Raw genomic sequence first — 24375 nt, forward strand, 5'->3', positions numbered from 1 at the left:
AAGCATGTGTCAAATTGTTGAAGAGGAGCCTCCGTGTATTTGTGCCTGTACCTTCCTGTTTGTGCAAATTATTTAAATCAATACACACAGGAGAGAAACATTTTAAAGAGCAACCAGACGCAGCTAGCATAGCAAAACTAGTTGGCTAGCTTTCTAGTCAATGCAACAAACTACAAATCTTAAACTTATATCACCAGATTATTAAAGTTGAACTTTTAAAACCAAAATAGAAAAACTCAACTCAACTTTTAACAATATTGTTCACAATCGATCATTTTTATCATTTCCACCATGTTTCACGTAATAATTGAAATAGCGACAGACTGTGCCGCAGGTAAAAAAAAATGGGGCTATTGTTGCTGATGATTGAGATCAGGTGGTCGCGCCAATGAGCCTCATCTTGAGATTTTGTTTGAACAAGTCTTGCAGTAATTGTGATTGGTGTACCAGGCGCTTGTTCCATCACGGCGGTCCCTCGACACAAACACACAGATGCATATGAATAAACACACACCTAATTTATCGTCTGTTTTTACTGTGTGGATTTCGCAAGAACTGAAACACCGAAAACTGAGTTTTTATCTTTTTACGAACAATTTTATGACTTTATGAACATTGACTCGAAACCTTTTATGAGTGCACATAAGTTTTCATATTTTTGGGGGACTTTTGCAGGTTCTTGAATGTCTTTTACAGATACTTAGCACTTGATTGGTTTTTCTCTCTTGGGCATGTGTGAACTAAGCTGCAGAAAATATGAAGTAAGTAGATTATGTTTGATGATCCACACTTCATTTCTTTCAGGATTAGCAACTCCTGACTGCCTGGGTTTATGCTTTTTTTTTTTTTAATGTTGAAGGATTCACCCAGGTGACAGAAATGTTGTGCTCCAAATTTTCATCTCACCAGAACTGCTCAAAAGTTTTTATATTTTAGGCGAGAGTTTGAATTGAGAGAATCCCGCGACTTTGTTCAATTGAGATCGGCACCGCAGCGGATATCCCCGCCGTCTCCTTTGTGTGAACGTAGACAATAATTACACAGATGGACATTCAATTAAAAGGAGGCCGTGCACCTTCACGGCTTATCACGGAAAAAAATAAGAAGTGCCACGCTTAATTAAATGATTCAACTGAGGTCTCAAGGCCATGGCGCTGTTAGACCCACAGAGGGGAAACGCTGCGGGCGAGCACCAGGTAAATAAAACAGAGAAGCCAATTAATAAAACATTTCCTTGCCTTGTGTTTAGGGAACAGATCTTTTTTTTATTTTTTTTTAATAAGCTTATTCCATACGCATTCGAGGAGTCAAATGATCTGGCCGCCTGCCGAGGGGATTAATATGATTATGAAGAGACTCAAGGAGTGTTTTCCTAATGAAGGCCATGTCAGGGCGTGTAAAGAAGTTATGTCAACACATTCGAATTCAACGTCAAGGTTTGCGGAGGGGAAGGTCGGAAATTCAAAAATAAAGAAAGAGATGGAAACAGAAGAAAAGGTAATTGATTCATTCACTGCCAACCCAGTTAATATCTTTGACGTCAATGGCAACTGAACTATCTGCAAAATATCTGCACCATGCAAATTATTACGAATTTAAGAATTTTAGTTTAGTGTGTGTTGTGGTGTTCGACTTGATTGACGCAAGAAGCCATCTTTCATGTCTGCTCTTAACTCGGACTGCCAACTCCAACAGGTGGACTGACTGCCCTGGGTGAGCCTCTGCTTATGTGTGTTTGAGTCGCCAGGCTCCGTCCGGGCTCCGCAAGACTGGCGCCAAATGACCATTTCCCAGGAATTCCTCCGGATTACATGCAAAGGCCTCCACAGATACTCTTTCACTGTTAGATCTCAACGGCTTTACTGTCATAAGCCAGCGGCTGCTCTGTGTGATACTTTGGCTTTTGTGGATTGGCTTGCTATTAATGATATAGTGGAATGTGCGTTTTGGATGTGAAGATCAGACGCAAGCGCTAATTTGTGTACGTTTTTTCGGTGGGCCGTTGCGGTTTAAATAAAAATTTTTTGCTCGTCCTCGACATAAGCTCTCCGGTTGAAAAGTATGAAGCGAAGCGTAAACAAAGCACTTTAAAGCACAACAGCATTTTAACTGGTAATTAAACCTGGTATTTATTTTTTTAATTTATTTTTTCCTGTTTTCTTGTTTGGGGTTAGTAATAATAAATAATTTGCTGTGGTTTTTCCCCTCTAAATCAAAATGACTAATTTAATATAATATATATATATATATATATATAATAAAAAATAATATAATAATTATGATAAATTACTCCATATTTATCTTTAATTAAAGTGTAAAAACTCAAATGTAACTTCTAACAAGCACATATCCACTGGCGGAGCTAGAGGGGGACCCGCGGGGTCACTTCCTATGACCTCTTGGCTAATACCGTGTGTTGGTTACCGTCATGAGCAATTGCCAGGCTGCTGCAATCCACCAGAGCCATGACGCACGCGTCGTCCATCTGGTATCCGCCATGTCCTGCTGAGGGACTCCCTCCTTCCTTCCTATTAATACGCGCCTGGTGTAAGAAACTGAATGAATCGGCTTGAAGACATTAATGAGACATTAATGAAGTATTGACCTCTGAACCGCACTGCTGTTCACTCAGTCTGTTTGCTTGCTCGTGTACAAGCGGCGCTCAACAGGCGCTTTAGTTTGGTGTTTTTGCGGCTATTTTTAATAACCTGCCTCTGATTGACAGGTGAAGCTACTGCAATGTTTCGAAAATAACTTTTATGGGGACTATGAGACTATTTTTTTTTATTCATCACAATACTAAACAAAAATGTCATTTAAAGTGTCGTGTAAGAAAATATGTATCCAGCCATTTTGTCAATAAATCAATTTCATCCCTGTGTATGGAGAGATAAAGCAAGTCGGTGGAATGTAACTTTTCTTTTTCATGAAAAATGCCTGGGGAATACAAAAGAATAGCGCAAGCTATTATTTGTGCCACAATGGGGCTGTTCGGAATTTACAGCTACATCGTGAATAGTAGCATCTCAAGAGAATGTCAAAATATCTCTAACGTTCACATGTTTATGACACAAGGCGAGAAGATGAAGAGACTCGGGACTACTTTTGTGATCCTTTCTTCCAAGGTCAGACATCATAAAAGCTATATACGCAACATTTTGAACATTTTCCCATTCAAGTTTATACAGACAACTTTTATCACTAACTTGATTTTCTCCACAAAATTAAGACAGAGGAAGACATAATATAGTCATTTTACTTTGCAATTGAAATTGCCAGGTAAACAATGAGTGAATAATAAGTCGGCGAGGCCAATGAATTGTAATTACAGTTATTTTCTAAATGTCATGTAAAGCAAGAATGTGGAAAAAAGTCAATGTCAAAGTGGCGGCGTTGTAAAGGCACGAGGGAAGTAGTCATCCTTCGCCATGATCCACTTGTGATAATCACATATTGTTGGCGGGTTTGTGGGGTCAATTCACTCAGAGTTCAATCAGTGCTCCTTTAGAAGTCGTAACGTGAGGAGAGGTGACGACATCCATTCAATCGGCGGCGGAATAATTAATTCAGAAAATAATTAGCAAAGCTGCATCATTAGCCGGTGAACTTTCCGTTTAATTAAATTAGCTTTTACACTGGCAAGTGACTACATTAAACCTGAACGCCTCACTGATTTACACGTGTCTTTATGTGCGCTGTAAATTTCCATTTATGTGTGCGGGGGAGGCATTCCATTTGTTAATTTCTTTTGCATGCCACGTAATTGATACAAAACAATCAAGCAAATTTATATTGTGTGGGATTGCGCAGAAGGAATGTCACACTGGAAGAATGATTATCTATCTATCTATCTATCTATCTATCTATCTATCTATCTATCTATCTATCTATCTATCTATCTATCTATCTATCTATCTATCTATCTATCTATCTATCTATCTATCTATCTATCTATCTATCTATCTATCGCTTGGTAGCACTGACCGTAAATATGCTAAGAAGCTAGCTTAATCGCTAACTACCTACTAGCCTGCCTCATCCGGAGCATCGGAACACAAATATTGCGTGTAGACTTGAGCTTAGCATTTAATACGATCACCCCCAAGTGCCTGGTGAGCAAACGATCCTTCTTAGGTGTTAGCATCCCCCTGTGCTGTTAGATTTTCTCATGAACAGATGGCAGCGTGGGTGAGTGGAGAACGACTTCATCGCAATCTTCCTGGGAAACGGTTCTCCTCAAGGACGTGTCTCGAGCCCACTACTGTTCATCTTGAGGTCAGAACCAGTAAGAACTACATCTTCACACAATAGTGGTGGCCTTCTCGAGACTCAACAAAGCTCGAGAAATAATTGCGACCTCTCTTCCCCATTTTAAGGATATTACAGGTATGGCCAAAACATGGACGATCATCAGGACATTTATTATTACACAGATTTCACTCTGGCCTTTCCCAAAAGTGGTCCAGAGTTGACTAGCTTCACCATCACCAGGATCTACATTCTGCGGGTAAACCTGTTAAAGGCCAAAATCTTTTCTGTTAAAGCTGTTTTGTGTTAAATTTCATAATGGAATCCATTCGACCAATATGTTATACTATAGATATGACAAAAAGTGTTTTTCTCAAGGAAAAAAAAATCCTAGCTCCGTTAGTGCCTTACTCTATTAGAATCCAGTGAGTGGACATTCCCAATGATTTTCAAGCTACCGTATTTTCCGGACTATAAAGCGTACCTAAAAACCTACATTTTTTTCAAAAAGCCGAAAAGTGCGCCTTATAGTCCGGTGCGCCTTATATAAGGACAAAGTTTTAAAATGGGCCATTCATTGAAGGTGAGCCTTATAGTCCAGTGCGCCTTATAGTCCAGAAAATACGGTATTTCTATCTGAAATAGAAAAATTCTACATATTATTGTTATTTTCATACTCCGTTATAATCCGTGGAACATGATTATATACAATCCAGTTTAATGTTGGGTTGAACGACCGAGAAGAACGCTCCGTTCTGTTAAAGGGCGATGGCGTACATGCGAGTATTTATTACAACCCCAAGCCAACAGAGACGGACGGACGGCCTCTCTAGATGAGGTGCCTGTATGCAGTCATGTCTGCCCCTGCTCATCTGCGGCCCGTGTTAATATGATTAGACTGGATTATGGTAATGTGCGGGGGGATCTGGTGGGTGCGGGGCCATGCTTTGCCGCTCTTGTTTCGGGGAATAGCTAATTGGTCGGGCTGCTTTGATGTTGTGGTGACGGGAGGGGGGTTGGTGGGAAAAAGGCTGGCAGAGGCGCCTTACAAGTCAAGCCTGTTTTATTTTTGGACTACACCAGATTTGTGTTGGCGAGAGGTGGAAAGGAAGGAAACCTGATGAAATCATGTGAGAAATGAGCGCCGATGATTTTATCTAGGCCTTATTGCTAAGCTGTGGTTTGTGTTTTTTTTTTTTTCCTCAACACAAATATCTGGGTCAGAGAATTAAACCTACATTCGTAGTGTCGAATTTTTTTTCAGGTTCAAGTGCAATGACAAACTATATAATGAATAATTTCCAACATAATGAGAATGAAGTATACGATAGAAATGTCAGAACGGTGACATTTAGCAAAACTTTTTACCGCAAAGTGTTTTTTTTCCCGCCCTCCATCATACAACGTTAAGTGACATTTAGAAATAAAAATCTTCTTTAAAACCTTAACGACGCCCCGGCGTCAACACTTGCTGCATTAAAAGTCGAAAAGATTTCATAAGTAAAAATCTGCAATTTTATTTGCATATAAAGGCAGCTAAATATATCACAATGAACAAAAAAAGAGAGGACTAACATTTCCATACAATCAGAGAGAGCCAAAGAGAAGGGAAGGAATAAAAGCACGAAAAGAGCATTTACAGCAGCAAAGTCAAAACTACTATTGGCAACATTTTTTTTTTTTTGTGCTAGCAAGATTGCATTTACACACAGTGCAAAATTAGAAAGAATACAAAGCAATAAAATAAAAAACTAGCAGAATGACACTTGAAAGGACAACAGAAGCATTTTTAGGCAGGCAATCAAAAGCACCTGATGGATTGTGACGGCCGAACGTTTCCTCTCATCCAAAATGAACAAGACGTAAAAAAAAAACAAAAAAAACCCTGTGGAACGAAAAAAAAAAAATCACCCACCCTTCCTTCACCCTCGTTAAACACAACTTTTAGTACAGAAATTTTACAACATGAATATATAATATATATATATTTTTTTATACATAAACTTTCCAAATTAGGAGTCATCGAATAGGATGGAATCTAAAGTAAACGTTTGGGCTGTAATTTAATAGCTTTCGGTCCCTGCGTGACTTCCGTGTTGTCTAGCGGGAAAGTCGGACAATAAATAAGGACTTTTTTCTTCCCTCTCTCTCTCTGATTTTTGCAGAAAGAAAGAGTGGAGCTCTAGCTGAGAACATTAAAGCTAGTTTAAGGCAGTGTCCCTGTCAGCCAATAAGAAAAGCGCAACTGACGAGAAAAACTAACAAAAAAAAATAAATCAAAACTAAAACACAAAAATGGATGATACAACAGCAAAACATAGATGGCATCCGTTGTTCGGTCAACCAAACAAAGAAATTGTACAAATTCACAAAGCATCATTTATCTTACAGATTTGACCGATATTTATCAAGAGCAAGATTGTTTAATCACAAAATCCCCCGGGAAAAGGAGAATACCGGTGTTCTGCATTTTTTTTTTTTTTGTCAGTGGTGGTACAGGATGACATTTTTCTCCCTGCAGTCAAAAAAAAAAAGCAACAAGAGTCAGCTCTGAGATGAAAAGGGAAGTCGATGACAAAAAAAGTGGCTCATAATTGACACCCCCCCTTAAAAAAAAGGCAAGTGATGTCTCGAGGTGAAAACTTCCACACATGTTGATTTTGTGTGGGAAATACAATCACAGATCAAAAAAAAAAAAAAAAAAAAAAAAGACCAACACCGATATTCTCCAAGTTTGACCCGACACATCTCCAAAAATTCTTGGAGAGGACCAACAGTTTCCAAAGACACATTCTTCTTTTTCTTCTTTTTTTTTTAATTGACATTTGTAGAAAAAAAATTCTCACCTCCAAGCCCCGCCCCCCCCCTTTGCTGTGGTCTCAGGAGCTAGAAGGATTGGGCAGGTCGAAGACGATGGGAGGGTTGGTGGGCTGGAAGCTGACGGTGCAGGTGGACGCGTTGATGAACGTCGTGTAACCGTCCGTCATGATGCCGTAGCCTGGAAAGCGCAAAACAACCATCCCAAATATCGTCACGGAAGGACTCAAAGAGAGATTCAAAGAAAAACGACAACTCACCTTCATGTATGCCGCCAAAGGCGTGCAATTTGGGTCGCACCCTTTTCTGGACCGTGTTGAGCAGCTCCACGCAGCCAACCCGCTGCAGCTCCTTAGGAACCCAGTCTCGGAAACCTGCACACACACATTCCACATTTTTTTCCTTTTATTTTAAAGTGATCATTTTATGAATTTCATGTCAATATTTGTACACCTCTCTGCTTTTGCAATTTTGTATGCTAATCAGAACAGTCCAAACTAATGTGGTGGTAACATTACAATTATAGTAAATATTTGTATAAAGGCAATAAATATAAAACAATCAATCAAAAAAAAAAAAGCATGATCAATATTTAGAGCGATGAGGACTTCCTATAAAAAATAAATCTAATTAATGGCTCAATAACTAGAAGTGATTAAAAAAAAAAATGTGGAGGACAATCCCATTTGAACTACTTCTATATTGTAAAATATTTTCATCCAGACAGCCAGCATGAAGTATTTATGTTTATATTCCTTAAGCCAGCCTCCAACCAAAATCGGATCCGTGCGCTTGTTTGTGGCATCTGTCACAGTGCTACAAAATGGAGTTCACATGCAATCAACGCCAGAAGCGGTGGCGGCGGTGGCGGCGGCGGCAGCAGCCCCTCCGTAGGCGAGGAGGAAGGAAATCACTCAATAAAAACAGGTGGAGAACGTAAGAAAAAAAACGAAAGGGGGAGGAAAAATAAACCAAGTGAGTCTAAACACCCAGAGAGAAAACACAATCAGTCTGGGATGATAAAATCAACAATACACATTTCTTCCTTTCATAAAGTCAAACACAAATATTGAATCCTGAAGTGTGTCTGCTACTGTTTCGGCTAAAATGAGGTATTAGACGTGGGGGCGATTGGTTAATGGGTCTCACCTAGCGGCGGGCCGTGGGTCATCAGGATGTCGATGCCTTCTGGAACCAGGTTCCATTTATCCAGCAGGGACTGACCCCGGGGTAGATTGAAGCCCCAGCCGTTGAACCACGGAGACCTGGAAGAATTCAAAACGCTTCAGTGTCAACATTTCAAAGACGTGATGAGCGGCGAACTCATCTTTCGGCGCGTCCGATTCAAGGACACATTCCCAAAATAAAGCGGGAAGATCGAAACAGAGGGGAGCTCGTGTCATGCGTCAACATCACACCCTCTGCAGCCCCTCGGCAACCCGCTACCAGATTGATTGACGGCAGCCGGGCCACCTCCGGCGGCTTGGATCAGAATGTGCGAGCTCCGGGGTGACAAGCTGTGTCTTTCCTGGCACCCACAAAGAGGGCCTCCATGTGGCTGAGTGGGGATGGATGGATGGATGGATGGATGGATGGATGGATGGATGGATGGATGGATGGATGGATGGATGGATGGATGGATGGATGGATGGATGGATGGGGATAGATGGATGGGGATAGATGGATGGGGATAGATGGATGGGGATAGATGGATGGGGATGGATGGACGGGGATGGATGGATGGATGGATGGATGGATGGATGGATGGATGGATGGATGGATGGATGGATGGATGGATGGATGGATGGATGGATGGATGGATGGATGGATGGATGGATGGATGGATGGATGGATGGGGATAGATGGATGGGGATAGATGGATGGGGATGGATGGACGGGGATAGATGGATGGATGGATGGATGGATGGATGGATGGATGGATGGATGGATGGATGGATGGATGGATGGATGGATGGATGGGGATAGATGGATGGGGATAGATGGATGGGGATGGATGGATGGGGATAGATGGATGGATGGATGGATGGATGGATGGACTAAAGCAAAGCGGGCAGATGTTTTATCAACGGACAGAGAGCAACTGAGTAGATGGGCCTTGATAAATTGAGCCTTCATTTATCACAATAGTGGTAATGGCAATAGAGGGCTGACAAGAAGGCTAAGGAAGATAGATTATCATCACGCCGTACGATGAGGAATAAAGAAACTCCATCAAAACCCGCACTAAGCAAAAGTAGATATTTGCTGAGGACGTCACGATTTGGACTCTGCTATTCTTCGACTAGTCTGGGTATGTTTAGCTTGAGCACGAGGAGCCGAGGGCTTCCAAAGCGTCAATAAGTCCAGTTACAATGAGCAGTGGGTCACCTGGTCGATCGCAGCGGTGGGTGAGTCGGAGCAGACGAACCCCAAAAATCACGCAGCTTCTAAATATAAAATATAAGGTACTAAATGATTTAGACGTCTTCTCAGTGCGGCGCTCCGTGCGTACGTGCGCTGGGAAACAAAGGCGGCTCCGAAGCCCACGCTTCCATTGGCTCGCTCGGCGGAGAGCTGAGAAATGAGGTTAAAAATTAAACGTGAGGAGCAAGGGGAGCGAAGGCCACAGACTCGACTGATTAATTAGAACTAATCGCACAAATCAGAGCTAATGGAAGTCTAATGGATTACTGGGAGGACTAAGCACTTCTGCGAGGGAAATGGGGCGGCTGCTGTAGCGGCGCTGGCTGGCGGGGAGAATCTTAGAAAGCCGTGAATCAGAGCTGAGCTGGCGTGCTCGCTTGGCTACACACACGAGACACTCGCGGAACATTTGTCTGACTAATAGCAACAAGGCCAAACTTTGAAAAAATATATTTGCTCTCCCCATTCAGAAAAAAAAATGCTATTGAAGAAAAAACACACCAGTGAGATTTTTCTCTTCGCTTTCATTCATCTGGGAGATGAAACCTAAACCCTTGACATGAGCCGGGGATCCGGAGGGAAGCCAAAGGTCTTGACTGAATGCAGAGCAGCGTGCTAGCCCGCCGCCGCCGCCACAATGGCCCCATTGTCAGACGTCTGCATGTGAAATATACCTTCCATGCAAGTGCATTTGTTAACCCCCCCACCAAGATTAATGGCGTCGCAGGCGAATAAAGGGAAGATGGTTTCCTGTGCCGCTATCGTATATATCTGAGTGTGTGTGTGTGTCCACGTAATTATGAAACATAAGAAGTACAGCCTGCCGAAAATACTCCCTCATATACGTTGACGGGTGAAAATACTCTGTCATGTCTTATTGACACTTGCCATCTGGAGCTTGTTGCCATGGAAACAAAGCAGAAGCGTTTGCAGGCACAGTAGGATGTAAAATACATTTACCCCCCTCCCCTCTCAGCTTCGAGGAAAAAAAAAAAAAAAAAAAGAACAAGTGAAAGTAACACACCAATAACGGGAGGATCTTCCGTAAGTCAAATAACAGTATTTGGCTCCGACACACAAAAAGCATGGCGAGCACAAAGGCTGGTAACCGTGGTAACAGGCACATTTAATGATCCCCCAGGGAATCAAATGGTGGAAATGGGTTAAAAATCAGCCTGCAGCGGAGGTGACGCAGACAGAAGCAATTTAGCCCTCATGCGCACAACGCCGATATTCAATTAAGCCGTTGGACATCATTAGGACGCCGTGGCTCTCTCGGGGCACGACTCTGCTGTTAACCTCTTTCTGGGTCCCCGGGCGGGCAACAATACCTCGCAACGTTTGGCACCGGAGGACCTTATTGTTTTATCAAAATGAGGCTACAAGACCGCAATGAATTGTAATTGAAAACCATCATAACAACAAGAACAATCATCATAAAAAAAAAAAAAAAGCCCAAGAGGACCTCCATTCTTTTTGTTCTCGTTTTTGCTGCGGCGGGCCTGAATGTCTCGCTGTTGGTACGTCTTGATGCATGGCTTGCGCACACATTCGCCAAGAAGAAGATATACAAGATCGTACAAATAGGAGAAACTGTTAGTTAGGAAATACTGACAACTCACGTAATGAGAATTTTACCATAAAAAAACTATTAACAATAAAGTTGCCCAGCGGATGACCCTTGCATACTTTTATTTCCAGACTTATATTTATATATTTATTTATTTATTTATTATTATTAGTGTTTTATTCTTTTAATTTTTTTATTTTATTTATTATTACTCATATTTATATTTATTTATTTACTTATTTATTTATTATTATTATTTTATTCTTTTAATTTTTTTATTTTATGTATTATTTATATAATTTATGGCCTTATATTTAATGCCACTTGAATATAACGCACAACTGCTAATAATCTACATATAGCCAACATTTGCCCATACAATATTTACACAGAAAGATGTGACATATTTTTTTATGTATAATTAATAAGCAACTGTTATATTATCCGCTTCCAAAATATTCATGCATTATTCTCCACCACATTTTAATAGCGGCTATCAAAGTGGTACACGATGCCACAAAAACATTTGCACTGCGACCGGTTAACGAGAGAGGTGAGTCTGTGTGTGTGTGAAAGTGTGTGTAGGACCAGTGATCCATCGCATCTGGCCTCTCGAGCCAGCGAAGCCCGGAGGTCAAAGGTGGGCTGCGCTCTAATTGATCAACCTGTCAGAACCAATGAGGAGGGTCATGTTAATGGGACTTTGATAACCCTCATGGGGGTGCACTTACCTGACACTCACTAGTATGCGCAAAGCAGTCCGACATGTGTGTGTGTGTGAGTCGCTGTGTGTTTGTGTGTTTAATCCCAGAAACCTGAGTAGCCTTATTAAAAGGAGCCAAGTGTAGCCTTTTGAAAAATGGCCTCTCAGCATCAAGGCCACCTTTGCAAACTTTGGGGACAAGGTGGAAAGTGAAGTCACAGGGGTGAAGGGTTTGTATGTGTGTATGTGTGTGTGTGTGTGTCCAGGCACTAATAACCTGCGCCTGGTGACTGATGGAGTGTGGAATGGATTAATCTTGCTGCAGTCATGCTGCCAAAGCCAAGACGCTAAGGGTTGGCCACCGGACTTAGCCTGCTTAGGAAAAAAGCTACAACCGTAGGGACACGTTGGCGTGCACACGAGGCTACACAAACGCTCTCCCCGGGTTTGCCAGCTGCAGTTTGACCCGGCCACGTAAACCAACCGCTGTCTGAGCCAGCAGATGCTTGGTAGCAAACACAGCTGCTCTCGCCGACCCGGCGGCTTTCAGCTATTCGCGACACCGCGGGTCTGTTGTTCTGTGTGTGCGCATGTGTGTGTCTGAGATCTATCCGATGATGTCGTTGGGAATTACAAGATTCGATATTATGCATGTACAGATGCACATAAAGGAGTAGCATTTATAGAACATGGCGGACATTTATTACTTGATTTAGTCAATGTTTGGGTTCACCAATATGCGGCTCCCGGGCTACATGCGGTCCAGCACTAACCTCCGAGTGGCCCAGCCTGACTGAATTAAAATGCATTGAACAGAGGGTATCTCGGTTTGCAGGATTTCAAAAATTCCTACAGTGTTTGATACCTTGAATGCAACACTTGCGTCATCTACCTACATTGTTTTGAAACGTGGCTAGCGGTACGAAAAACAGGAGTTGCGAAAACATGTACGTTGGCCCAACTGAATTTGAAATTGGATAGCCCGAGTGTAAACAACTATCAGGTTAAACTTGATTGATGTGCAGGCTGATAGCGATGACGGTAAATTCTGGTAGTACGATATTTTCCAGGCCACAGTCCAGTATCAAAAAAGTAAGAATAAAAAAAATTGGAGGGAAATTCAAATCAGACAGTCTTGTCTTCTTTACTGTTATCACGAGTTACTCATATAAAAATAACTTTAAAGTACAAACTAACGCCCAGCTCCTGTAAATCCGACAACCGTGCCATCTGGCTAATTGAAAGCATTTGCTTGCATCTCACGATAGTGAAAATGACAGCCATAAATCTCTTACCAAGTCTGATTTGTGGAGATTTTGTCAGGCAATATAACAATGAGCTGGTCAAGTTAATGGGATGCCATTAAAACACAATTTCCTTCTCGCTGTGTTGATTGACAACAACAACATAAAAATACGCCACCCGAGCAAGCGAGCCCGACTATGTGCCGCAATCGAGCCACCCAATCGGCGTGATAACAGAAAGAAGCGCTGCTATAAAATATAGATGGAACTAACGGAGTGTTCAGCGATGGCAGAAAACTATTCACGTGAAATATTTGCGTCTGGAGGCTTGTGATGGAATAAAATCTGTGCGTGCGGGGCACAAAGCTGCTGGTGAATGTCGCAGGTGGAGCTCGGGAAAAGCGGTGAGGTGTTGTGGGAACACGGATATGAACATGGAAGTCGAGAAGGCCGGGCAGGTCTCCGGAAACTCGAAACCAGACTCATAAAAAGAAGTGGAATCTGGGTCCTATTCAGGGAGCCCATGGGGGGGCCAAAGACCTATTCAACCTGCTCCGAGACACGGGGCCATGGGTCCCATTACCCTTCTCCAGCCCCGACCTCCGTGAACTTGATCCAGGAGAACAATGGCGAACAGGGGAGGGTGGCGAGGCCAAGTGGAGTGAAGGGAGGCAGTGAGGATAATATATCTGGGAAATGAGGGAGCGGGGAAATTGGCTGACAAAAAGTGACAGGCCACGTTTCATTCCCCGGCTTGCCTCTGAGGACCACGTTGGAGTCTTTTCTCAGAGCAAATTAAATTAGAAAAATGACGGCATTAAAACTGTGACCACTTGAAAGATTCAAATACGAATCGGGCATCTGGGTTATATGTTGACTCAAGGAGAGGAGTTACCAATTTATCCCATCGTTCTACTCTAACCTTCGATTAATTTTATAAAACAAAAAAACATTTTACTCAACTTTCGACGCACCTTTATGATTTTTTTTCTCTTCATGATTACACAATCCAATCATGATGTAGATGTTTCCTCAAATTTCCTTCTCGGCAAGTTTGCAACTATCGATACAAAAAAATCAATTGACTTCCGTACCAAACAAAGCTCATCAATGAAGGTCATTACGATTAACGCAATCATGCCCTTGTTAGTTAAAGAAGCTAACCTTTAGTTCCTTCGTTACTAATATCTATTTTTCATCGCATGTCCTATTTTTGTTCCTAAAAGCTTTTACCGATGAAGCTACAGTGCATTTTTTTTTCTTCCTCGGTATCGCGCTCTCCTGAGAAAGCCGGGATAACGCAAGCTGCAGGTTTTCTCACAGACCTGTCAAAGCGCTGAAAGCGCACCCTGCCTTGTAGCAGCATAACAGCCAGACAGTCTTTGCTGTCCAGGTCAAAGATCGAGGATGTGGGGGAGCGGAGGAGGGGGCAACAGGAAGGGCTGGCGGGGTCAAAGCGGCGCAGATACATGCCACTCTGTCTGCAGCTATTGTCTTGACCTCACAAGCAGTGCGTGTTAGCGAGGGCATCGAGACGCGGCCGCAACAATAGGCACAGGAAAACGCACAAACGGCTATTGTTGGTCTCCAGGGTTCGTACCGAACAAGCAAATTACATGTGTACAATTACACAACCCAAGTATTGAGATGCATATCCATATCAGACCATTAATTATTCCTCATGAATATTCCAGGGCCTTCAATGTATAAGGAATTTAAATCACATGACCGAGTATCACTTATGACTGGCATCCATGCTGGTGGTCCAAACTATATTCTTGGCACGGAGAGTTGTGGAGGAGGTCAGCAGGAAGGAAGGGAAGTGCAGCAGGATGATGTTAATGGTATCACAACAGAGCAGATAGCCCGCCTCGCTATTTACGAAGCCGTTGTTAATGCTGATTGATAGCTCGCCATCCGCAGCTACCTTTCTGACCGCACGACGTGAAGGGGAGTCGGTGGAGTAACGATATTATTCACAACGGTATTATCAAGTCGGCAACACTCTCAGGAGAGTCTATGTGGAACTCCACGATTGCCTCATGGTCACACCGAAAGCATTATTTATTCATCTGAGCCTTTCGCTTGCGTAGATAAACAATAACGCCGGCACTCTGTCGGTAACCTTTCACACCATCACCAAATAGAATCATGTCAGTGAGATGGTTCGTAACATCCAACTTGTGTTTCGGCAAAGTCACAACAATTAAGGTTTACGCAAGACCAACACACCTCAGGCCACATCAGTTGTGGACACTCCGCTGTTCAAATATTTATCCAGTCAAAGCAGGAGACGCAGCGTGGCGCATAAAACAAGATGGAACCTAATAGAGCCAGAGCAAACAGATGGATGCATTCAGATGTCACGCTGGCCCCTGCTTTAACCCACATATTGATAGTAGAGAAGCCCGCTGCTGATTAGCAAGCGTTTTTAGCATTTCTTCCGAATGACTCCTTCGCCTGAGGTCGGGGTAAGAGCTGGGACTCATCGCCACGTAGTCCCCGACTGGTTACGTCTTGGGCTGACTTCCAGGGAATTGTGATTGCATTTTAATCGCCCGGAGCCGCCTGCCCATGCCATGTATCCGTCCTCGCGCTGAAGACATCTGGCTAGCTCGGGGCTACCGTCGTTTAGCTTCCTCCCTGCTCCCCACAGTGCTCCATCTTTTGATTAAGCCTCCATTGCTCATAATCACAAGCAGAGCACTCCCTCGCAACCTAAATTACCTGCGGAGCGTGTACAGAGCTTAAATATGTATACAGGAGAGAACATTTCAAAGGACGGGAGGGACAAACACAAACTGATACATCCACATCAATTGCAATTTACGGGGCAAACTGATTGGGTAGTTTCTACTAAGTTGAGCATCTCTAAGAATGTCAAACCTTTTGTCATGTTGTCTACAAGGAACTACTTTAGTTAGGTTTATAACCTGCGTGCTCATTAGCGGTTAAGCTAGCAATATCGTTTTTTAGTTAGCACAGTATTTTCCGCACTATAAAGCGCACCGGATTATAAGGCGCACCTTCAATGAATGGCCCATTTTAAAACTTTGTCCATATATAAGGCGCACTGGATTATAAGGCGCACCTTCGATGAATGGCCCATTTTAAAACTTTGTCCATATATAAATCCATATATTTGGACACGCCTGCCGTAGTGGCTCAATATTGGTCCATATATAAGGCGCACCTGATTATAAGGCGCACTGTCGGCTTTTCAGAAAATTTGAGGTTTTTAGGTGCGGAAAATACGGTAATTAATAGTGCACGTACACAAAAAGGCGTGACCCTTTTACAAAGATCTGCAGAGGTGTTGCCTCATCATCCTCATCACATAGCTACCTTGTTTTCCAGGCTTCCAAAAAAAAGAGACTTCCAGTGTGTTTACACAGTGGCATCTCTGAACTAGTATTAATGATAGAGCCACTTAGCATTCCGAAGCATTGGTCTCAGCCACGCTGTTTGTTTCACAGGTCATTAAATTTATGCCGCAGCCCTAATGTTCATTACAGCAGCAAGCTGGCCAGGACTCTGTAACACTCGCTCACTGTCTTTCATCCCCCCGCCGTATTCCTCCTGCTGGCTTTCTTTTCGTCTCACATGTCTCAGAACGTTTGCTTGACAACAATTATTTCCCGTTTTAATTAAAAGAATTGCTGCAGCGGTTCCAGGTCTGCGGCACACTTTTAATTCACATGGCACACGAGCGCCAATGTTATTTTTCATCCGATTCCTGGACAGATGGTAAAGTGCGGAAGACATGTTTGAGGAAAAACTGCACATTTGAAAAGCATTGTTCTTCTCGCTGCAGAGCACGCCAAACATGTTTGTGCGGCGCTTTTAATTGGATGTACTTAATAGCTTTTCAGGCTTAATTCCATTTCTGCTTTTAACAGTCAGTAGTGGTAGAAAATGTGGAAATTCAACAGCAGCATGAATGAAAAATGAAAGGAATGGCTTGAACATTAAAATAAAATAAATCTGAACATATGCTGATGAAAGGAGCACTTTTATCAATTAAAAATCAAAGCAGAGTATTAACGTTATACAATTTATTATTGTGCTTGCTGCAAAAGCCACTTTGTCGCCTTTTCAATTTTGCCGTCCTTCAGCAGGTGCCACCTTGTTTCAGTCTCCACCCAAAAAGCTGTAAAAGATGCAAGTTCTTTTTTTATGGCTCCTTAAAGCCAAGGTTTGACTATAAAAAAATAAAATGCTGTCCTCCACGAGAAAACAAACGGTTGAAGCAGAAAGAATCAAACGGAACTTCTTGCAAATGCAGTGCACTTTGAAGGGCAAGTAAAGACGCTGGTGCAAAAAGTTGTAAAAACATTTTTGGACAAAAACTTGTCATCGGTTCAATATGAAGGAGTCCTTTCAAGCCTTCAAAAGCTCTGAGGGTGACAAGGCCACTTTGGAGCACATCATCTACACAAACTCACACTTCAGAGGCCAGTGAGAGGTCAAACGTGACACGGGAAAAAATAAATACCAGAGAGGGAGAAGTGAACTTCCTTTTGCATTTGACAGATGAATGATCTGCAGTTCGCCAGGACAAAAGAAACACAATTGACCTTTGTTTGTCATTTTAGAGCAAAGGGCATTTGGACTTGCTCATACTGCAGAACATTGTCTTTCAAAAAAAACAAAAGCAGGTGTGCAAATACAGATTACACATTTGATGTTTTTATGTAACGAAGGAAGACGAAGGGTCAAACAAGCAATCATCGTAGCCAAGCAAATTTGCTATTACGCCAGACGACTCATTCTGGCGAGAACACATGAATCATGACAGGAATTAAATACGGCAAATGATGGCAAGGATGTCATCATCTCATTTGAAATTAGCCGAGATGTCCTGCATTTCCGAGCGGCTGCTCACCACCGCGGATGGATGTTTACGACAACAGTAGAAAATGAAAGGTGAAAACGTGATTTAGCGTGCAGTTTCGCCACTGGTGCTACAAGGTTCGTCATGGCGCTCTTGACATTCCCATTGAAATACCGAACAAGGTCGACCCGGCTCTTAAGCCCACGAATACACATTTTGCTGCAGTGTTGACATATATTGACAAATACTGATCTCAACCTTAGATCAAGGCAAGTCAAGTCTCTACACAACCTCACTTGTTTCGTGAATTCTTTTTTACTGGTGAGGTAGCCAAATTACACTCAAACAGAAATCAATCACCTTATTTTCCTATAAATCGCTCCGGAGTATAAGTCGCACCAGCCATAAAATGCATAATAAAGAAGAAAAAGACATATATAAGTCAGGAAATAACATGTGAAATGATATGTGTTAATAATTTCACACATAAATCGCTCCTGAGTATAAGTCGCACCACAAATTATGAAAGAAAATGCGACTTATAGTCCGGAAAAAACGGTAATTGTATTTTCGATCGCATCGCCTGGTCCTTTTCGCAACCCTTTCGAGGTCTTGCTTCGGTTGCGTCAGCCCTTTTTCATGCTCAAATATGTGATGGAGCTGTCGTCCGTGTCGCGAGGCAGACCCCTGCGTCCGCCTCACCCCTCGGTGACTGATGTGCACAAGGCCACTGAGGAGAGCTTTATTAGGCGGTGCCGAGGACTCATCACTCTCCCTTTGACATATTTGGGGCTTACCTTGGTGTGGGGGTGGGGGCGTTCAGCGAGCACTCAGAGAGATGTGAAACAGGCCGTACGGGGCAGAACAGACTAGCCGAGCGAAGAACTTGTCTATGTGTAGCTGAGGGAGGGAGGGTGAGTCATTCAGCGGGGAATGCTCCGAGTCGTCATCGTGCAAAAAAGTGAGGGCGCCATCACAAATCCATCACTTAACCCTCTCATTCATTGGGCTGACACTCAGGTGAAAAAGCTCACGCAGCTACACACACAAATGTGCAGGCACGCACACGCTTAAGCGGCAAAACTGGCTAAGAAGCAGCACGAACGGAAAAGAAGCAGCCGAGCATAGTGAGGCAGAGGCAACTTCCACCGCAATCCATCCTTGTCAGCAGTTGTTTCACCATTTTATGCTCCATTAAATATAAATTCATATTCAACGTCAATAAATCATTATCTCATTAATTCTGAAATACTACTAAAATTAACATGACACCGCTGTCAACGCAAAAACTCATTTCGGAAAAGCTCGGGGATGCAGCGACAGTACCTTGGCTGCAGCGTAGGGGTGTATTTCTTTTTTGTTGGACAGGAAAGAACACACAGTTATATTGCAGCAAAAAAAAAAAAAGGGTTTATATTGACAAATCTGCGAGAGAAAAAATTCAAGTGAAAATAGCAAATTAGAAATAAATAATTAAAAAATAAATGAACTTTTAAAATAATAATAATAGTTAAAAAAATATATTAAAAATAATAAAAAAAAAAAAAAAGAACTTGAGAAGTTGTCCCGACTGGCTTATCAGGGGGCCTCGTGTGCGTTGTTGTGTTGGGCTGGCAGCCAATGCAAACTTTTAGGAACTGGCACCACTGAAGGGGTGACGACTTAGAGGTGATTAAGCTCAACAGAAGCCGACACAAATTCACACTTGGAAGACAGAGTCAAAGGAAAGTAGAGAAGAAAAACAAAAAATGAACACTATGCTGCAGAGTAAATAAACATGCGGTCCAAACAATAAAAGCGAAACACTACGCTGGGATTTCCTTGCCTATTTCTCACTTTCTTATTCTCATACACACATGCACGCGCACACGCACGGCCGACCTTTACAGCAGAAAATGAATACATGAATAAGACTCAAATCTGCAAATGACAAATCTGCATTCGGCCCTCCAGAATCCCCCGACGTGAGCTACAGAGAGCAAACGAGGGCAGTTGGATTTAATCGGCTGCCTTTGGGACGCACACAAATGGAGCGTATTTACAATGTCAGACAACTACCAATCTGTATCGTTTTGGATTTACAGTGCCTTATAAAGTTTCTTTTTATAGCCAAGTAAGTATAGCGAAAGGAAGCGGTTTCTCCCAAATAGTTCTCGCATTAGAAATCAGAACCAGCAGGATTCCTCAAATACCTGTGACCATTCAGGAGTCCATTACAAAGAAGCTTAAAGAAGCATGCCACGGAAATACTCGCATCTGATTATTTTTTATTTCATTTCAACAAAAGAAATATTTTGTAGAAAAATATTCCGTTTTGCTACTCGCGTTGATCATTTATAATCGTTTGTACATACACATCCAAAATTGTAAACCCTTAAAATTCAACAAGGTAATATCAAAGGTTTGAAAAATATGACGGAATATAAAACTGTGTATAAATAAAAAGACATGTTTCCGTCCAAACATTGTTGCCTGGAGCAGTCAAACGATTCTAATAGAATCAAACCACCAACTGTCCATCTGAAACAGACCTTCAGCTTTCTTGCAACAACTTTGATTGACAAGGTCGTCTACTGTGTGTGTGCATGCGTATGAGTGCCCGTCCAAATATGTGTGTGTGTGTAGAAGTGAGCAAGCCTGGGGAAAGGAGCTTGAGCTATTTGGTCTGTTAAGCATCTGTCATTAAACAGTGTGTGTTGTGTATCTTTCATGGCCGACTGCTTTCACGTCGGCCCACCTATTTTTCTGAGGAAAGAATCGAGCCGAAACAACGATGGCAAACGCTCTTGAGATAAACAATGTTATTAATTGCATTAAATGAACAGGCCACGATCGGACACACAGCGCCAACCGAGTTAGCTTAGCTGGCAGCAGAAGGCCGGAGAGGGCACGGTCGGCCACCCAGTCGGCGAGCTGCCCATGAAGTGAAGGGGTCACTACGTGGCTAAGTGAGACCTCACAGCGGACAAGAAGGCCAGACCTCGGGCCACGCTGGGTGTGAAGGAGGTGTGGAGTCCGAGGAGGGGGTGGTCAAGCTGTCCGCTACTTCTCTCACGAGACACCCCCCCCCCCAGCTGTCACAACAGACACTTAGCAGCCCTCACGCTAAACACCCACCAGGGAGCAAAGGCCGCATCCTTCCTTTCCAAGACAAGGAAAGAAAGGTGGAAGGAAGGAAGGACAGAACAAGAGGAGTCTCTTTTTCCTGTGACCCGCACTCCTCCACGAAATACACCATTATTTCTCAAGCGAGGCTCCAAGGCTGCTAATTATAACTGCAAAAGGATGACCTACATGATTATTTTAAGCCTGGACACAGACTGGTGAGAACCACCGAGTAGATAGTGCCAAAGCCTTGAACACAACACGTAATGGCACTGCAGGCGGCACCGATTGAAGTAGCTTTCATCTTGACCATAAATAATAAGCGGATGGCACATCGATGTGTGTTAAAATAGACAAAGAGATGATGAAACTTTTCAACACATCATCACACAATGCAAACTTTGAATCAATCCGACATATAACCAGCAATACAGATGCATAATACGATTACCGTATTTTCCGGAATATAAGTCGCAGATTTTTTTTCATAGTTTGGCCGGGCGGTGCGATTTATACTCATACTGGTGACTGACCCAAATTGGTGACTCCAGGTATTTATTTTGAGGCGCCACCTGTATTTTTTATTTTATTTATTTTGGAATTATATGCCCCCGTTTTAAACAATGAAAATAACCGAATAACATCAGCGCATTGACATTTTGATCTGTCCTCTGCTCGTATTTTGGTTATATTGCCATACCGTCCTCAAAACGCAGCGGTGATCTCATCCGCGCGGCTAGTAAACACTTCCCGTTCACAAACACTTCTTATTTTACCACACTCCCCGCAAGCCTCTGTCTGCTCCCTCCAACATTCCTCTGACAATCACGCCGGCCTACCGCGAGTTCTTTCCACATGAGAGCCGATTGACAGCGGGTCCCGGAACCGTGCGTATCACTTAACCCCGTGTCAAAACACAGGTGTAACGTAAGCCCCGAGTGCGGGCGAAGGTCCCGCGCTCATAAAGGAATGCGCAAGCTGGGAATAGCATGGCGCATGTTAGCGAGGCCCCTGACAGAGCGTACAGAAGTGAGCTGCGAGGAGGGGAGCTGGAACACGGCCAAACGCCGACAGAAGGGAGGCCACCCCTTCCACTTTAGGGATTTAGAACACTACGGGAAATAAATGTGACTCAGTGAAGATGAAAGGAAGACGCGGCGAAGATGGCTTTGGGCTAAAAAAAAAAGAAAGCTTTCCAGTTTCTGGTCTTACCAGGGTGTGCCGTATATCCGGAATCCCTTGATGGTGACATCCGAATCCTGCAGGTAGACACAGTTTGTAAGGAGCGACTGGACATTGTCAAAGTCCTCCGGTTTGAGTTTGGAGACCGAGGGGAATCGGTAGTAATCCTGCTTGACCAGCTCAGCCATAAAGTCCTTGTCAAAGGTCAACTCGTGATTCCCGGCGATTACCACCTTAAACTCGTAAGGGAGGCCACCTGGGGACGAGAACAAACATTTGGTGAGCTGCGGCTTTAAGATAGTCAAACAATCACAGAAGGGAAGAGAAGATATAAAAAAAACAGCCCACAGCTGTGTGACTTCCTTTTGGAATAGTCTGTCTTGCCCCGTTATCGTTCCACAGAGTCACGGAGGTCACGAGCACATCTGATAGTTGCGCTTGACCACGGCAGAGGACTATCCATCTCAGCAGACACTGGGCGGGCGGAAACGGGTGAACCTGAACTTCATAGCGATGAACATCTATTACGTTTCTCATTCCCTCATCATTCAATGTCTCCAGTGACCTTTTTGTGCTTCTCCGTCTGGGTGATTTGTCCCCGTTCCCTCTCGGCAGCACAAAACTAACTTACTATTTTATTCTAGCCGATTGAGCACTCAACCAAAGGCTCTGGCCTTTATCACCCTTCTGTTCACCCGTTCAACATTTCTTTTCCACCAAACTGTTTTCTTTTCTTCCTATTTTTTTTTGCATTCTTTAGCTTAATCTGCTATTATGCGCCGTACTATTCAAAATAAAATGAAACACACTTAAAAGAACGATTTCAATCTTTTGCGTGTCGCAAAATAAGAATTAATTCAGCTTTGAAAGCGACCTTGAAAGTAGCAGCAAGTTCTCTGATAGTAACATTTCGAGAATCCTGTTTTTTTTTTTTTTTTTAAATAACAGCTGCTCTTAATGAGCCCCCCTCTCATCTCATCTGAGCATCATAAATTCCGATCTAAACTTAAATGCGAGTTTCCCGACTCTCCAAGTAGATCACACAACGACTTGGAAGTACACAAACACATAAGCAAATGTGTTCCCCAGTCACCACACGGTGGGGAAGGTGGGAAAGCTAATTACCATCAAAGAAATCTCCAGCACAACTGGGAATTTGCTCTGCTTTTTATTACTGGCATCATACATCTTACTGAGCACAAACTGAGTGATATGCTGAGATTTAGCTTTTATTCTTCCTTAATAAAGGGAAAGATTTATGGGAAAAAAAACACAGTGTATATGGGGAGATTTTGTTGCTCCACTTGGAATAATCATTTTTTAAAAAAGTTATTTTGGGTTCGTTTGTGATTCACATTGCTTTCATATTTTATATGACCGTCATGAAGATTTAGAATAATTCATACTTCCGGAAAAAATTTGCTTGAGCAAACTGCATTAACACAAAATACTGCATTGGATTTTTGCACAAATTGTTTTTACTTGACCATAAAAGACTTTTAAGTCAAATTTTTGCTGCAAAAACAAGAAAACAAAAAAGAATCAAAAAACAAAATATGCACTTGTTCTTTTCTCCAATTGGTGAGGTGGAAAGAAGTCATAGAGAAAAGCTTTTTTTTTTTCGTCATGCATGACGTGCGTTCACAAACAGCCTTCCACGGCATGTGGTCTGAGCGAAAGGTCAAATGTTAACTGATCCAGGGTGTTAGGTCGCAAAGGTTAAACTAGACACTTAAGCACAGCAGTCGTGAGGTCACGAAGGAGGGGCGAGAGGTTCATTGTGTGGTCCACGCTTGTTACGCGTGCGCCATGTGTCTCGTGTCTACCCACTATGTCACTTATTATAAATCATTTTCTATCACATAAAAAAAAAAGTCAATTAAAACAAAGCATCCACGCAAATGAGTAAAGGCATTTAAGCTGTTTATTACCTAGCCAGTCGTTGAACTTCTTGACCTCAGAAGGGAGGCCCAGCTCCGTGAAGTCGCCCATGTGAAGCAGCACATCGCCGTAGGGCATCTGGATGCCGTCTGTACGCGAGTGCGTGTCGGATACGCACACAAATCTGGTGTGGCCGGCTGGTTTGGGAGTGTCGTAGGGAATCGGATCCACCCTGAAAGCACACAGAGTGGTCAGTCATGTTGACGTTGAGCCGGGTCACCTAAATCCAAAAACGATCCCTTTTGTTGTTTTTAGCACACACTGAATTTGCTGATCAAAACATGAATTTAGAATGATAAATGTGGCT

The 24375-nt window shown here is 42.8% G+C and overlaps 1 protein-coding gene across 1 annotated transcript in view; it reads right to left on the bottom strand.

Moving 5' to 3' along the window:
* Positions 1 to 5740: 5740 nt before the first annotated feature.
* mpped2a (metallophosphoesterase domain containing 2a) overlaps positions 5741 to 24375 on the bottom strand; it is a 29481-nt gene continuing 10846 nt past the window's right edge. The window contains exons 3-7 of the mRNA XM_049717149.2: positions 24059 to 24240; positions 22158 to 22383; positions 8215 to 8330; positions 7326 to 7439; positions 5741 to 7246 (exon numbers count right to left, since the gene is read on the bottom strand). Of these exons, the coding sequence (XP_049573106.1) occupies positions 7128 to 7246; positions 7326 to 7439; positions 8215 to 8330; positions 22158 to 22383; positions 24059 to 24240 (757 nt within the window). The 3' untranslated portion in view covers positions 5741 to 7127. The remainder of the gene's footprint in view (positions 7247 to 7325; positions 7440 to 8214; positions 8331 to 22157; positions 22384 to 24058; positions 24241 to 24375) is intronic.

This window comes from Syngnathus scovelli, chromosome 4 (assembly GCF_024217435.2).
Source record: "Syngnathus scovelli strain Florida chromosome 4, RoL_Ssco_1.2, whole genome shotgun sequence".
Classification (NCBI taxonomy): Eukaryota; Metazoa; Chordata; class Actinopteri; order Syngnathiformes; family Syngnathidae; genus Syngnathus; species Syngnathus scovelli.